At 37.9% G+C, this 17,809-nt stretch overlaps 2 protein-coding genes across 2 annotated transcripts in view; one reads left to right on the top strand and one right to left on the bottom strand.

Annotated features, from left to right (window-relative positions):
• The window catches only part of ulk3 (unc-51 like kinase 3), a 37,823-nt gene extending 33,866 nt beyond the window's left edge, over nt 1-3,957 (bottom strand). Inside the window, exon 1 of the mRNA XM_061964586.1 lies at nt 3,928-3,957. The gene's annotated coding sequence lies outside the window, so the exon portion shown is untranslated. The remainder of the gene's footprint in view (nt 1-3,927) is intronic.
• Nucleotides 3,958-4,183: 226 nt separating this feature from the next.
• Nucleotides 4,184-17,809, top strand: part of tars3 (threonyl-tRNA synthetase 3) — a 29,183-nt gene continuing 15,557 nt past the window's right edge. The window contains exons 1-10 of the mRNA XM_061964585.1: nt 4,184-4,498; nt 4,627-4,713; nt 10,266-10,453; nt 10,524-10,647; nt 10,714-10,838; nt 12,291-12,408; nt 13,653-13,717; nt 13,821-13,899; nt 14,828-14,974; nt 15,254-15,352. Coding sequence (XP_061820569.1) covers nt 4,187-4,498; nt 4,627-4,713; nt 10,266-10,453; nt 10,524-10,647; nt 10,714-10,838; nt 12,291-12,408; nt 13,653-13,717; nt 13,821-13,899; nt 14,828-14,974; nt 15,254-15,352 — 1,344 coding nt within the window. The 5' untranslated portion in view covers nt 4,184-4,186. The remainder of the gene's footprint in view (nt 4,499-4,626; nt 4,714-10,265; nt 10,454-10,523; nt 10,648-10,713; nt 10,839-12,290; nt 12,409-13,652; nt 13,718-13,820; nt 13,900-14,827; nt 14,975-15,253; nt 15,353-17,809) is intronic.

The raw sequence follows: 17,809 nt of genomic DNA, 5'->3' as shown, positions 1-17,809 counted from the left end.
CAGCAGTACATCAACTTCCCTACCCACTGTAAAGGACACACACTTGATCTGGTTTGCTGTTCAGGTGTAAATGTTGTTAATGCCACTTCCAATTCACTACCTTACTCTGATCACCTGCTAGTATCTTTTACTGTCAAATGAAGTTTTTGTACAGTTACCTTTCCCCGCAATATCTGTTTTCGCAAAATCAAGGACATCAATTCTGACACTCTTTCCACCGCCATTGACAGCCTCCCGGACAGTGACTCTCTTTCCTCTCCCGATGAACTGGTCACCTACTACAACAATAATCTTCATCATCTACTGGACATGCTGGCTCCAGAAAAAAACAGAAGCGTCTCTTTCACCAACTCTGCACCCTGGTTTACTCCCACACTCCGCAAGTTAAAAACAAAGAGACGCCAACTTGAACGTCTTTACAAAAAAACTGGTCTCACTGTACACAAGGACATGTACATCTAACACCTTCAACACTACAAAGACTGCCTAAACAACACCAAATAATCCTACTATACAACTTTAATCAGTTCTAATGAAGGCAACTCCAAGACACTTTTTTCTATTCTTGGCAAAATTTCAAATCCTCCACACTCACTTCCCTCTCATACGGCCTCAACTTCTTTTTGTTGTTCCCTCATGCAATTTTTTTCCTCTGGTGTCCCCCAGGGCTCTGTTCTTGGTCACCTGCTTTTTATCATTTACATTGTTCCCCCGGGCAATATTTTCCGTAAATTTAAAATACATTTTCACTGTTATGCGGATGACACCCAGCTCTACATCTCCACCAAACCAACTGCCTCTCTCCCTCCTTCCTCCCTTACAGACTGCCTCAGTGAACTCAAGCAGTGGTTCTCATCCAATTTCCTTCAACTCAATAGTAATAAAACCAAAATCTTACTTGTAGGTACAAAAACCATTCTCGCCAAAACCAACAGCGTGTCCATTACTCTCTGCAATTCCTCTGTCTCGCCCTCCTCCCAAGTCAAGAGTCTGGGTGTCATCCTCAACAGCACACTCTCCTTTAAAGCCCACATAAACAACATTACCCAGTCTGCTTACTTTCATCTTCGGAACATTAATCGTCTTCGCCCATCCCTTACCCCTCCTACTGCTGCCATACTAGTCCATAGCCTGGTCACCTCTCGCCTGGACTACTGCAACTCTCTCCTGTTTGGTCTCCCTCACAAGTCACTTCACAAACTTCAGCTTCTCCAGAACTCTGCAGCCCGGATAATCACCAGAACCCCTTCAATCCAGCACATCACCCCAGTTCTGCAGCAACTCCACTGGCTACCTATCAAACATCGCATCCACTTTAAAATAATTCTCCTCACTTTCAAAGTCATCCATAACCTCTCTCCATCATATCTCTCTGACCTGATCCATGTCGCCACGCCCTCACATTCCCTAAGATCCTCTTCATCCATCCATCTCACTGTCCCTTTATTTAAAGTGTCCACCATGGGTGCCCGAGATTTCAGCCGCTCTGCCCCACATCTTTGGAACTCTTTACCACCAGACCTTTGCAACTTAGATTCAATATCCTTCTTCAAATCAAGACTCAAAACACACCTATTCCTGACTGCTTATTCATTGTAATCATCTTTTCTTTTCTCTTTGTTGTTGTTGTTGTTGTTGTTCTGTTTTTTTTATCCAATTTGATTTTATTGTTGGGATTTTGTATGGTGTCCTTGAGTGCCCAGAAAGGCGCCTTATAAAAAAAATGTATTATTATTATTATTATGTTGTGTAAAATATCTCATAATTATGACTTTTTATCCCATAGTTAATACTATTTTAATTTCATAATTTCGACTTTTTTATCTCATAATTTAAAATTTCATTAATTCGAGTTTTTATCTTAACATTTCGACTTTTTATCTCATAATTATGACCTTTTATCTCTAGTTATGACTTTTTATCTTGTAATTTAGATTTTTTAAATTTCATTAATATGAGTTTTTGTCTTACATCTTATATCTTATCTCATAATTATGACTTTTTATGTAATGATTTCGACTTCTATCTCATAATTTCCACTTTCTTATCTCATAATTATGACTGTTAATGTCATAATTATGACTATTTATCTCATAATCAATACTTCTTATCTAGGTTTTTTTTAAATTTTCGTTAATTTGAGTTTTCATCTTAAAATGTCTTATCTCATAATTTCGATTTTTTTTTAAAATCTTATTTCATTAATACGAGTTTTTATCTTATAATTGACTTTTTATCTCATAATTATGACTTTTTATTTTTTAATGGTTTCGACTTTTATCTCATAATTTCGACTTTCTTATCTCATAATTATAACTGTTAATGTCATAATTATGACTATTTATCTTATAGTTAATACTTTTTATCTCGATTTGTATTTTTATTTTCGTTAATACGAGTTTTTATCTTAAAATGTCGACTTTTTATTCATAATTATGACCTTTTATTCAGATTATTAGACTAGATTAGTTTATTTCAAAGGGGACAATGCAATTTCATAAAACACATGACTACACATGGTTAAAAAAGCCAGAATTAGCCAGAAGGCTAGTTTTCATCTGTAGTCCCCTGGCCATGATGTAAAAAAGGGAGTAAAATTACAATTTAAAAGAAAAAGAAAAGAAAGAGAGAGAGAAAAACACACACACACAATACACATACAATATGTTAAAAAATAAAATACAACATCACAATTTTTGACTTTTTATCTCATAATTTCGATTTATTTTATTTTATTTTATTTCATTAATACGACTTTTTGTCTTATAATTATGACTTTTTATCTCATGATTAGGACTTTTTAATTTAATGATTTCGACTTCTATCTCATAATTTCGACTTTCTTATCTCATAATTATGACTGTTAATGTCATAATTATGACTATTTCAGCACCCCCGCGACCCCAAAAGGGACAAGCAGTAGGAAATGGATGGATGGATCTCATAATTAATACTTCTTATCTAGATTATTTTTTTTTTCGTTAACACAAGTTTTTATCCTAAAATGTCCACTTTTTATCTCATAATTATGGCCTGTTATTTCTAGTTATGACTTTTTATCCCATAATTTCGATTTTTTATTTAATAGTTTCGACTTGTATCTCTTCACCACAAGAGGAAGAGGTGAAGAAGGAGCTGAGCCGGAAGGCAAAGCTCTCAATTTACCGGTCGATCTACGTTCCCATCCTCACCTATGGTCATGAGCTTTGGGTTATGACCGAAAGGACAAGATCACGGGTACAAGCGGCCGAAATGAGTTTCCTCCGCCGGGTGGCGGGGCTCTCCCTTAGAGATAGGGTGAGAAGCTCTGTCATACGGGGGGAACTCAAAGTAAAGCTGCTGCTCCTCCACATCAAGAGGAGCCAGATGAGGTGGTTCGGGTATCTGGTCAGGATTCCACCCGAGCGCCTCCCTCGGGAGGTGTTTAGGGCACGTCTGACCGGTAGGAGGCCACGGGGAAGACCCAGGACACGTTGGGAAGACTATGTTTCCGGGCTGGCCTGGGAACGCCTCGGGATCCCCCGGTAGGAGCTGGATGAAGTGGCTGGGGAGAGGGAAGTCTGGGCTTCCCTGCTTAGGCTGCTGCCCCCGCGACCCGACCTCGGATAAGCGGAAGAAGATGGATGGATGGATGGACTTTTATCTCATAATTTCGACTTTCTTATCTCATAATTATAACTTTTAATGTCATAATTCTGACTATTAATCTTATGATTAATTCTTTTTATCTCGATTTTTTTTTCGTTAATACGAGTTTTTATCTTAACATTTCTACTTTTTACCTCATAATTATGACCCTTCTATTTCTAGTTATGACTTTTTATCTCATAATTTCGATTTAAAAAAAAAAATCAATACGAGTTTTTAATAATAATTATGACTTTTTATGTCATAATTATGACTTTTTAGCTCATATTTATGATTTACCTTAGGGGCTTTTTTTTTTTTTGGCGGAAGTAGTATGGAAGCCCGTAAATTTCAAAATAATATTCGAGGGGAAATGAAAGATGTAAACAAGGGCTATCGTATACGCTAAGGATTAAATGAAAATATGCTGGAAAATTTGCTCACTATTGTGTAATATGAGTTCAATGGCACTTTAATCCTACGACTTTAATCGTTCAGACAACGTAAAAAAAAGTGGCTTTTATTTCGTCAAAATCGTCAACGGAAGTCCGTCTTCTTCATGGATAGCGGGCGACATGGTGGTCATTTAAAGATGGCGGACTGTCTGGCGACACGCTTGGCAGCTCAGGAGGAGCAAATTCATGTCCTCGCCGGGGAAATCTCCGCTCTCCGGGAAGGACTCGCCCGGAATGTGGGCCCTGCGGGTGACGGGGAGGTCTCTCCGCAGCTGGAGGACCTGAGGTCGGAGAACGAGAAGCTCAAGTACCGGCTACTGCATCTCCGCCGCGGTCTGCAGGCGGAAGTGGATCTGGAGAAAGGTGGCGGAAATGTCAAGAAAGACGTGCAGACCAACAACAAAGCTGCTAAAAAGGTGCTAGATAATTGTCAAAGAAATATCATATGTGTTAAAGACACGGGTCAAAGTAGTTTGACCACTAACTGAACAGATGAAGTCTATATTAAGTTGCCATGATGTCAATCAGTGTTTAAATGGTGCAGGTGACCACCCCGGAAGCTAAAGCAAATGACAAGAACAAGGAGAAGAAGCAGAAGAAAGAACAATCAAATGGATCAGCTGCAAAAGAGGTGACTATCTCACATAGTCATCTATTTTCTATACTGCTTGGCCTTTTTGGGGGGATGGGGGGGGGGTCATGGGTGAGCTGGAGCCTATCCCAGCTGGGTCTTGGGGACGAGAGGCTGGCACCGGGGTAACACCTTGGACTTAAGGCTGGGCGATATGGCCTTTTATTAATATCTCGATATTTTTAAGCCATGTCACGATACACGATATATATATCGATATTCACGTGAATGTTGTCTATCAGTGTTGGCCCTGCGATGAGGTGGCGACTTGTCCAGGGTGTACCCCGCCTTCCGCCCGATTGTAGCTGAGATAGGCTCCAGCGACCCCAAAAGGGAATAAGCGGTAAAAAATGGATGGATATTTCGCCTTAGCATTGAATGAACACTTGATGCATATAATCACAGCAGTATGATGATTATAGGTGTCTACATTAAAACATTCTGATCATACTGCATTAATATATGCTACTTTTAAACTTTCATGCAGAGAGGGAAATCACAACTAAGCATACTTGCCAACCTTGAGACCTCCGATTTCGGGAGGGGGTTGGGGTGGGGGGCGTGGTTAAGAGGGGAGGAGTATATTGACAGCTAGAATTCACCAAGTCAAGTATTTCATACACATATATATATATATATATATATATATATATATATATATATATATATATATATCCTGAAAACAAAACTGTGTTTAGATAATTGATACTTCAAACTTGCATAAATATAACATGAATATAACATAACTTGGCTTCTGAGAGCTTCAAAATGTAATGAATAAAATGCTAAAGTTGTTGATAAACAAGCAATTATTTTAATAAATAAATATGGTCATTTTAAATGAATTATTATGATCATTTAAAATGAATTATTTCAAATATGTTTATTTTAATGTACCGGTATAATTCTATGGCTGGATGTAATAAGGAGTCAGAAAAAATACAAATAAAAATACAATTAATTTTGATGTTTTTAGCAAAATATAGAAAAAATGTATTTAGTTTTTTTTTTTTTTAATTAATAAATATATTTATTTTTAGGTAAGATAAACATAATAATACAATTTATCTCTAGTCTGGATGATTTAGTTCTTGACACCCTGTTGTCCTCCTGTAGTGAAAAAAGGCTGTCCTCACTCAGGTCCGCATGGAGCTGGAGGGGGCGTGGCCTCCAGCTCCGGCTGAAAATCGGGAGATTTTCGGGAGAATATTTGTCCCGGGAGGTTTTCGGGTGAGGCGCTGAATTTCGGGAGTCTCCCGGAAAATTCGGGAGGGTTGGCAAGTATGCAACTAAGTCAATTGACCAAAACTGTATTTATTAAACAGTTATTAAGCAGTGGCACAAACATTCATGTCATTTCAAAACAGAAAGTGCAAGATTGTCAGAGACATTTTAAAACAAGCTATCGGTGCACTTTTATGCATGATGTCACTAAGATGACATATCAAAACAACACTAAATTAAAGTGTACTTTTTGTACAGAACACAACTACAATAGTTTAAAACAAATAAAGTGCACTTTTGTGCATGATGTCACACATGATATATCAATAACTATCAAATAGAAATGAGCTGCATAATATGAAATCAAATAGTGTATGTCCTTCGCTACGTGGTAGGTTCCTGCGGACGTTATCTCCTTCTGTTGTTGACTATTTTTTTCATACGGTGTTGATGTGGAAATGGTTGCTTCGGCATTTTGTGGGTATGGCACCGAACGGAGATGTTGACATGCGTGGTTTCAAGCACTCTTCATTCTCTAGCGGGTGACTTTTCAAATGATGCTACAAATTAACAGTAGGTGCTACTTTTTGTAGCAACGCTTTTGCCGCATACTTGTTCGACATATTCCCGCTTGAAGCCAAACCACCGCCAGACGATGGACCCCGTGCTGTTTTTCTTAGGAATTAATTCTTCCTTCATTTGTTACCAGATTCGCACCTTCTTTATCTCATATTACCACTCGCACCACTCCGCTAGCATCACATCTAATGTTACCCATGCTGCTACCTCTGCTTGGATGCATCATTTTGTGGGCGGTCTTATTTACGTGGCTCACCTTCGACAGCGTCTTCTCCCCATCATCTTTGTTGTAGCGGTGTAGCGTGGAAGAAGTGTCAAAAGATGGAGCTAACTGTTTTAATGACATTCAGACTTTACTTAAATCAATAACGGAGCAGCAACTTCTCATTCGTGGCTCACTAGTGCAATATCAACGCCGGAAATGTGTCCCGTGAAAAAACGTCCGATCGTAAATCTCTAATAACTAAAGTTCCGTGGGTGAATTATGTAAACCCACTACAGTTTTTAGCGCTTTGATAGCTAGTCGACTGACAGATATAAGTAAGAACTTTACAAACTACTTAATATTAGAAATGGCAACAGCAGAAGATGAATGTCACATAAGAAGATAGAGAAAAAGAAGAAGCTTATGACTTCGGTGTCGGAACAGACTACAATTTCGTACGCCGCACATTTTCAGGACTTATGCAGATCTCAAATACACATCAGCAGGTACCAGAAGGTAAGAAAAGTTGGTTTTGCATTATATTGCAAAACAAAACTCCATGTAACATGTCTGCTAATAGGTGCTATTTTGCGGACCTTATACACACACTGTAATAATACTGGTATGTTTAATGCGCCGACAATCCATCAAGCGGTGCGGCTTCATAGCTTACCAAAGTCGTACTAAAAATATTTTTTAAAGGATTTTAAGTGCGCCTTATAGTCCGAAAAATAAGGTAATTTAGCCTTTACAAAAATCCATATTTTAGTAAAAAATGCACACTTTTAGACCCTACAATGTATACAGCATGGACATATACGTGCGTGCGTGCGTGCATGCATGCGTGTCTCTCTCTCGGCTAGGTATAGGTACTTTTATGGGCACCGTCTGAATTCTTTCGGTACTACCTGGTATCGATTAACGTAAACTCAAACGTATTTCAATACCTTTGTTGCACGTGACGTCAGGTCCAGTTTCAGACTAAACACTGGCTGAAGGAAACAATCAGGCCCTGTTTATACTGCACGCATCTGTTTTGTTTGCCCTCAAAGGACACAGATCAGATTTTTAAATGCTCTAAAGCAGGGATGTCAAACTCAAATACAGAATGGGCCAACATTTTAAACTTATCAAAGCCGCGGGCCAAGGTTGAACAAATTAACCTTTTAGTAGGGACCCAAACAAGTTTTGCATTGAATATTGAACAAGCAAGGCTGATATAACTTTATCGTGACATGCAAAATCCAGTTCCAAATAATAATAATAATTAAAAAATATCAATGGCATATCAAATCAAATTTAAATGAAAAATGTAATGCCTCTTTTCTATTTGCAGCCTTCTGAGGTAAATATCAAAATAAACTTTTTCCACAGGCTAATAATAAATTTGAAAATAAAATAACACTAATGAATGAATCAAACATTCAAGCCTTGAAGTAGCAAGAGAAAGTGCATGAATAAAACATGAATTATTGCTCAGTTTGCTACACTGATTTGCTTTAACACTGAATATGGAACGAGCAACGCTTATATAACTTAATAGTGCAAAATCAACTTTCAAAAAACAAAGGAAAAAACATCAATAGTATATTAAATACAATTTAAATTAAAAAAAATTAATGCCTCTTTTCTATTTGCAGCCTTCTGAAGTAAATATCTACATTAACTTGGTGCATTCACATTCACTTAAGTGTGTGTAAAAGCCGCATATACTGTATTATGTAACTGGGCCGGCACGCTGTTTGTATGGAGGGAAAGCTGACGTGACGACAGGTTGTAGAGGACGTTGAAGGCAGTGCCTTTAAGGCACGCCCCCAATAATGTTGTTCAGGTGGAAATCGGGAGAAATTCGGGAGAATGATTGCCCCGGGAGATTTTCAGGAGGGGCACTGAGATTCGGGGGTCTGACCTTTTGGGCATCAGATTCAGGCCACATCAGGAGGTAGTCCTGAATCCAACCTGAATGTGACTTTTTCGTCAGTTTTGACCGAGCCACGTCATTCGTGTGCGCCGGAAAGACACAGTCGCCAGAGGAAGTGTATATTTCATCATAACATCCGGTTTCGGTGAGCAAAGTCTATTTAAGACGACCAAATTTTCAGTGCATCATTTGTCAATAGTGCGCAAATTATAGGCTATATGTAAAACGTGAATGTATATATTTTGATTCCGAAAAAATTGCGTTTTTTTTAAAGAGCGGAATTGACGCTGAGGCGCATTTGCTTACATGTGAGTCGGAAAATAACGTAGATCCACGCTGATGTCCGTGTCTCCTCTACTTAACAGCCATAAAAAGATTACAACCCTCCCAAATATATTACACTATATGCATCCATTCATGCATTATATTACGTTAATTTACTTTCACGTAAAAAAAACCCCTCATTTTAAGGTATTGCGACTTTTATTTTATTTTGTAGTTGTAGTGACTTCCTCCTGGTCAACTTCCTTTGTTTTCACTTTATCGGAGTGTGAATGCAAGTGACGCCAAGGCCACATTGGGGCCTGTGCACATTTACACTGGAGTCTAATAAAAATCACATTTTACTTGCAGTGCAAATAGTCAGCTGGAAAAAATCAGATCTAAAATAAATCTGATTTGGGCCACTTTGGCATGCAACGTAAACCTAGTCTCAGTCAAGCGGTACTGTCAGGTTCAAACACCAAACTATCTATTAAACGAGACAAGAAGCAAGGAATCAAGCAGAGACAGAGTTGAATTTTGCTCATGAGGAGAGATGTACTGGGCTGTACACTCAGTTACAGTTTCACCCTACGCTCTATGGTACAGTACCACGTGCTCCTCTATTTATTCGGGAGGTCCCTAGTTAACATCACTGAGGCTGCTTCTGAAGGGAGGGGTAATGCAAGCAGCCCCAGTAGACACAATACATGATTATTCAGAATGGAAATGTGCTGACACTCGTGATTTTGCCCTGTCTCTGTTTTATCCGCGTTGAGGTACTCGATGTCCGTCCTTGGCTGTCAGCAGGCAGGGTCTGGAAACAAACTGCTGATACAAGACAACTCGCAATGGAAGATTACAAGTTGTGTGCCTTTGCACCGGTAGAAAAGTACAACTTCAGCACAATTGATAATAACTATAGCAACGGCCTTTAAGCATCTTATACATCATTATTCTAACAAGTACTCAGGGCGGACTCAGCCAAACCTCAAAGTAATGTTGCAATTTTCAACACCAACAAAGCAAGTATGCTTGGTAGAAAACGCTCAAACATAAAGTAAGGCTACACTCCTCCAATATGAGCTAGCTTCATGCTAATTTATATTGGATTTGCTATAGACTGGCTGCTATTAGCATTTGTGATTTTACATTGCGATTTCTGCACCTCCAAATTTGGTAATAAAAACTACAACTGAGCTGAATGTTACAATCTAACAACTGGTGTGTAATAAGCAAAATACTTACGATATAGACACTTTGTAGGGCGCAACATGACACGTTCAGCTTCATTGAAAAAGCTTCTTCCGAGTTAGATGTTTCCACAATTAACCTTACTGCTGATGTTGCTTGGTCACACAGTTAAAAGCCTGGCCCGCTTATGTAACCGAGCGCCTCAGCCTCTACGAGGAACTGAAGAAGGAGAGTGACGCCCTCCTGGCCAAGAGAGCGACCAAAGGTAAGCCCATCACTGTGGAGCTGCCCGACGGCCGCAAGGTGACGGGCACATCCTGGGTCACCACCCCGTACCAGCTTGCCTGTGGCATTAGGTAAGTGGAACTAGATTGAAGGTTCTGAATAACATTGCTCTGCTTTAATTGGTATTTTTTTGTCCTACAGTCAGGGCCTGGCCGACAACGCCGTGATATCTCGCGTGAACGGTGTGCTGTGGGACTTGGACAGACCTCTAGAGCACGACTGCTCTTTGGAGATCTTACGCTTTGACAACGAGGACGCTCAGGCGGTAAGCAAACCTCAGTCGGACTTAATGCCGCTGCTAGTCCGTTCTTATTTTCCTTGCTCTTTCAAGGTGTACTGGCACTCCAGCGCTCACATCCTGGGCGAGGCCATGGAGCGCTTCTATGGAGGCTGTTTATGTTACGGACCCCCCATAGAGAACGGCTTCTACTACGACATGTTCCTGGATGGACAAAAGTAAGTGTGGCCTTGGTACACGGAGGAGCTCACAAAAGTGGGAAAACACTTCACTTTTCCACAACCATTTTTATTACAGTCGTCCCTCGTCACATAGAGCTTAAAATAGTGCAGCGTCACTAAATCGCAATTTTTTTTAAACGCTTATTGGCATTTTATTTGCATATTAGGTCTTATTTATGTCCTATATGTATTAAAGTGCAGTAATTGTCTTATTTTCTTTGATTATGTTGTGGCAATCAATAAAGGTAGTCACTAGGGGTGCTCCAAAAAATTAATTCACATCCAAATCGCAATTTTTATTTATTCCGATTCTAAATGTCTTCATAATTTATGAGTCTGATTTAAAAAACAAAAAAAACAAAAAACAAAAAAATAAAAACATATATATTTATATACTTTTTTGCTATTACATTTTTTTAAGTAAATAATTTCTGTATTAAAAACATAAAAAAACTATTACTAATATTACTATTGTTATTATTATTATTAAAACTGTTGCCAGCTAGTAAGTATTCGCTAGCTGGCAACTAGTCCGCAAATCGCTAGTTAATAACTATGGTGCAAATCGGTGACTGGCAACTAGTCCCCAAATCCCTAGCTAATAACTAGGGCGCAAATCGCTAACTGGCAACTAGAGCGTTAATCGCAAGCTGGCAACTAGTCTGCAAATCGTTAGCTGATAACAAGAGCGCAAATCGCTAGCTGGCAACTAGAGCATTAATTGTTAGCTGGCAACTAGTCCACTAATCGCTAGCTGGCAACTAGTCTGCAAATTGCTAGCTGATAACTCGAGCGCAAATGGCTAGCTGGCAACTAGAGCACTAAACGCTAGCTGGTAACTAGTCCGCAAATTGCTTGCAACTATAGCGATAATCGCTAGTTGGCAACTTGCATGCTAATCGATAGCTAGCAACTAGAGTGCTAATCGATAGCTAGCAACTAGAGTGCTAATCGCTAGCTATCTTAAATGCTAACATGAATCCAGTAATATAGTTGTTTTGTGTTTGTTTGTTTTTTAACGTGCAAGGTACGGTATTTCTAAACAGCACTACAGTGTGTTGGATCAAGGTTAATGTGTATTAAAAACATATACACCTGCTCTAAAATATATCCAAGCTTACTTTCTATTGCTCTAATAGGTTCATTATGTCTTTCTATTGAATATAGTTTTAATTTTTCATGTTTAAACAAGGCAAAGGAAGTCTGGGTTTCTCTGCTTAGGCTGCTGCCCCCGCGACTCGTCTTCGGTTAAGCGAAAGAGGATGGTTGGTTGGCTGGATGGATGTTTAAAAAAGTTTTAATTATAATGGATGGGGTTTTTTCACCTTACTTTATATAGTCTTTTCTTATGAGAGGATAATATTTTGTGTTTCAAATCCTTGAAGAAAATGACCCCGTTAAAAAAAAAACAAAAAAAAAAAAAAGGAAATGTTTTGTTATCGTCTCCAGAAGTGTGTCCAGCATGCAGTTTGGGGAGCTGGAGACTTTATGCAAAAGTGTGGTGAAGGAGAAACAGCCCTTTGAGAGGCTAGAGGTTACCAAGGAGACACTGCTGAAGATGTTCAAGGTGAGGGAGACCGAGATGTACTCTTCTAAATAAGAAACACAAGAACAAAGGAGACCTCCACCAAGGCTGAAATAGAAATGAGCACAAGGCTACCTTCAATTGGAGTTTCATATCTTCCAGAAAGTTGCACAACGATTACCGTCTTTCACATTTAATGTGGATTTTCAATTTTAATTGGCTCAAATTACCACACGCCAGTCCTTAAATATTACTGTGTGTATTTAATTATAAATAAGTGAATTAAATATGAATTTAGTAAATATTATATTTATTAAATATTTTTAAATGTATAAATGTTAATAACAATAATAAATACATTTTTAAATTAATGCCTTATCTCTTAACAGGCGGCCAGATATCCACATGTGAATGAATGAATGATTTAATTTTAATCAGCATGTTTATACAAATTAAACAATTATTAAAAAAAAAAAAAAGTAGCTAAAGACTGACACTATCTTGCTTTTAAATGACCTAATCTACTTGCATTACATTAATATTGGCAAAACCCGAAGAAAATAATAATTCAAATACATTCTTAATGTCATCTTACTATGACCTAAATCACAAGTGTCTTAATACATTAAAAAAAAAAATAACTGACTTTTTTCTGTAGTTACTAAACACATTATTCACAAACATTTGTTTGAACATGCCAAAAGTTTGACAATTTTTTGTTATTTCATCACAGCTGTTGCATAAATCCACTCCCAGTAAATGTCATTATCAAATCAATAAATTGAGTTAGATTGATTAATTCTGACCCCTTTGTAGATGTCACAATTTATTTCATTTTCCTGGACAAAATATCAGTATATCAATATTTACATATCGTAACGAATGATAGACACGACATTGCGTATTAAAGCTGAATACATTTTATTTAAAAAATGTATTCATGCATTCAAAATAACTAACACGAAAATATTATATCTTAAAAAATTCTTCAGCATTTTTTTTTTTTTAAACCAAGATTAATTATATTATTAACGTTAATGGAAAAAATGCATTTCTACAGCTAAGGACTGCCTCTAAACCTGTCACTCTCTTCTGTAGAGTAGATAATAGAATAGGCTACAATAGAACACAGCTTAATTATCATTGTTGAAGAAACAATAGTGGACAAAAATAATAGTTTAAAAAAACCCATTACTGGCCGTATGAAGAAATATTGTAAGCCTTGGTGGAGGTTACTTTCTTGAATGTGTAGACAATTCTGTTCATGAGCCTTTTACGTCCTCCAGTACAACAAATTTAAGTGCCGCATCTTGAATGAAAAGGTCACCACGCCCACGACTACAGTCTACAGGTACAGTGTGTTTAACGGATGTAACCTCAGGTTGAATTATGACACAAATGAAATAAATGTCGTCATTGCTAAGTTTGTTGTCCCCTTAATGGATGTTTGATAGGTGCGGACCCCTGATTGACCTCTGCAGGGGTCCACATGTGAGGCACACAGGCAAGATCAAGGCCATGAAAATCTATAAGGTGAGCTATTATGGAGTTTATTTGTGTCTTATTACGAACGATTTTTATGGACAGCCAATTTATGTAACTGAATGTTTTGCGTTTTATTTTTGTGAATTGAAATATCAAATTATGCTGACAATTTCATTTAATAAAAAATTGTGAGACAAGTGTGTTTAAAAATTCAGTGTCCTAAAATTCAGTGTGTAAAAATTCATTGTACAAAAATCCAGTGTATGAAAATATTATAGAAAATAGATTCCTTGACTTACACGCAATGGGTCTTAAGTTTTGAAGCAACAAATACTTCTGCACTGATTCTTTTATTCATTTAATTTTTCTATACTGAATTTTTTTACCCTGAATTTTTATACAATGATTTTTTTACACAGATTTTTAAAACACTGTATTTTAGCAAATTTTTAAACACACATTTTTTCACAAATTTCTATTCAATTAAATCATTAACATATTTTGATGTAAAAAAAAATAATTCAAAGGAATTCCTTAATTTACCAGAAGTGAGTCTTGATTTTTGAAGCAACAAATATTTCTGCCCTGAATTTTTCTGCATTTAATTATTTTACTATTAATTTTTATATATAAAATGTTTGTTTTGCAGCAATTTTTTCGGCACTGATTTTTTATAAATGTTTTTACACATTGAATGCTTACTGAGTGCTCACACATTTTGTTTCAATGAAATTGTCAGCATAATGTGCTGTGAAAATATTCAGTTCACAAAATTCAAGTGCAAAAAAATTAAGTTACATAAATTCAGTGTCCAAAAAAGCTTTTGTAATAAAGACACAAATTAACCCTCATACACTATATATAGCATGTTTTTTATAAAGTGACCACAAATGTACACAGAATTGGAACCAGTAATCTGTCTGTCCATCCATCCATCCATTTTCTACCACTTGTCCCTGTATTCTTCTTTATTCAGAACTCTGCCACCTACTGGGAGGGTCGCTCCGACATGGAGACCCTGCAGAGGATCTACGGGATCTCCTTCCCCGACTCCAAGATGCTCAAAGAGTGGGAACGTTTCCAAGAGGAGGCCAAGAATAGAGACCATCGCAAGATTGGCAAAGTAAGTTGGCGTATGTTCAGAGTGCAATACCTTTTTGTACCAGCAGGAACCGCTTTTTGCCTTTGTTTTCAACTGCTGTGATTCATCTGCTTGCCCCCAAATGGTCCCCAGCTTGGGAAGCACAGCAGAAACTCCCTAGTTGCCACTAATGACCACACACTTCCATATTAATAGCTTGTGTTTTGTTGCATGCACTGTCATGCTGAGTAGACCTATTAGTCAGCATCCTTGAATTTATTATATTATTCAAATAATATATTTTTATCTGTACTTTTCCAGGACCAGGAGTTGTTTTTCTTCCATGATCTCAGTCCTGGGAGTTGCTTCTTCTTGCCACACGGAGCATACATCTACAACACCCTCACAGAATTCATCAGGGTGAGCAACGTGGCCCAATCAATGTCTTTTACAACCTTTGATATAATCATTTATCATTTTGCTTTTGAAGTTTTGGGTGTACATGGAACAGAATAGAAATCTCAGTCAGGCCCAAAGGAACAAATTAATTGGTCAAGCTTCATAGAGACCCGCCTCTATTATATGCTTTAAATATTATGTAGCATATGTCAGCATTTTTAACAGGTGGAAAGAAATTGTCCTTCTTTTGAAAGATTCCATTAATATTTTACCCCCCTGGGGTCAGAGGAAAAGTGCTGTCAAAATCGTATTAATACATTTTTTCTATTTTTTTCCACTTTCAAAACTTAAATCTTTTATTCATCTTCGGCATGTACATTACTGATATTTACAACTAAATTAAAACAATATGTATGATTTTCATGCATGGATTGTCATCAAAAACGTACACTTAAGACTTTAAGGCAGAGGTGTCAAACTCAAGGGCACATGATTTGGCCCACTACGGGATTTTTATGCGACGCATCACTACATTTTTTTTATGTAGACCACCACATGATTTAATGTGATCCGCCATGTGATTTTATGTAGCCCGTCACATGAATTTTACGTGGCTTGCCATGTGAATAAAGTGGCCCGTCATGGGATTTTTATGTTGCCCGTCACGTGTGGCTAACCTCGTGATTTTATGTGGCCCGCCATGTGATTTTATGTTGCCTGTGTTCAGTTCGGTTCATTTATTTATTTAATTCATAAAAAATCGAACAAAGGAAGAAAAATAAAACAAACAAAAATAAAGCAATTAACATAACATTGCCAGTCATGTGATTTTATGTAACCCGTCACGTGATTTATATAAGGCATGCCAGGTGATTTTATGTATCCCATCCATCCAGCCATCCATCCATCTTCTTCCGCTTATTCGAGGTCCTGGGTCTTCCCCGTGGCCTCCTACCGGTATGACGTGCCCTAAACACCTCCATAGGGAGGCGTTTGAGTGGCATCCTACCAGATGCTCGAACCCCCTCATCTGGCTCCTATCGATGTGGAGGAGCAGCGGCTTTACTTTGAGCTCCACCCTATCTCTAAGGGAGAGTCCCGCCACCCGGCTAAGGAAACTCATTACGGCCGCTTGTACCCGTGATCTTGTCCTTTCGGTCATAACCCAAAGCTCATGACCATAGGTGAGGATGGGAACGTAGATCGACCGGTAAATTGAGAGCTTTGCCTTCCAGCTCAGCTCCTTCTTCACCACAACGGATCGATACAGCGTCCGCATTACTGAATTATTTATGTATCCCGTCATATTATTTTTTTACGTGGCCCGCCACATGATTTATTGTGGCCATCCACGTGATTTTATGTTGCCTGTCATGCATACTTGCCAACCTTGAGACCTCCGATTTTGGGAGGTGGGGGGGGGGCTGGTCGGAGGTGGGGCAAGGAAGTGGTTGGGGGGGGGGGGTGTGATTGGGGGCGTGGTTAAGAGGGGAGGAGTATATTTACAGCTAGAATTCACCAAGTCTAAGTATTTTTCATATATATATATATATATATATATAAAAAATAAATACTTGACTTTCAGTGAATTCTAGCTATATATATATTTATTTTATTATATATATATATATATATATATATATATATATATATATATATATATATATATATATAAAATAAATACTTGACTTTCAGTGAATTCTAGCTATATATTTATTTTATTTTATATATATATATATATATATATATATATATATATATATATATATATAAGAGAAATACTTGAATTTCAGTGTTCATTTATTTACACATATACACACACATAACACTCATCTACTCATTGTTGAGTTAAGGGTTGAATTGTCCATCCTTGTTCTATTCTCTGTCACTATTTTTCTAACCATGCTGAACACCCTCTCTGATGATGCATTCTGCTTCGTCTCCTTGTTGTGTGTGCAGTTGTGCACTGCACTCTCTAAAAGCCCTAGATGTTTTGTCACATATGCATGTACAGTAGATGGCAGTATTGTCCTGTTTAAGAGTGTCACAACATTGCTGTTTACGGCAGATGAACTGCTTTACGGTAGACGAAAACGTGACTGCTGTTGTTGTGTGTTGTTACCGCGCTGGGAGGACGTTAATGAAACTGCCTAGCAATAAACCCACATAAGAAACCAAGAACTCGCCCTCGATCATTCTACAGTTATAACGTCATTGGGCAGGCACGCTGTTTATATTGTGGGAAAGCGAACGTGAAAACAGGCTGTCGACACGTCACTCAGGTACGCCTGAATTTCGGGAGAAAAGTTGTCCCGGGAGGTTTTCGGGAGAGGCGCTGAATTTCTGGAGTCTCCCGGAAAATCCGGGAGGGTTGGCAAGTATGCTGTCATGTGATTTTATGTTCAGTTCAGTTCAGTTAAATTATTTATTTCATTCCTAAAAAAATCTAACAAAGTAAGAAAAAGAAAAATCAATCAA

Source organism: Nerophis lumbriciformis, linkage group LG06 (genome assembly GCF_033978685.3).
Source record: "Nerophis lumbriciformis linkage group LG06, RoL_Nlum_v2.1, whole genome shotgun sequence".
Lineage (NCBI taxonomy): Eukaryota > Metazoa > Chordata > Actinopteri > Syngnathiformes > Syngnathidae > Nerophis > Nerophis lumbriciformis.
The sequence above is the reverse complement of the archived record's forward strand: the minus strand, read 5'-3'. Positions and strand labels throughout refer to the sequence as shown.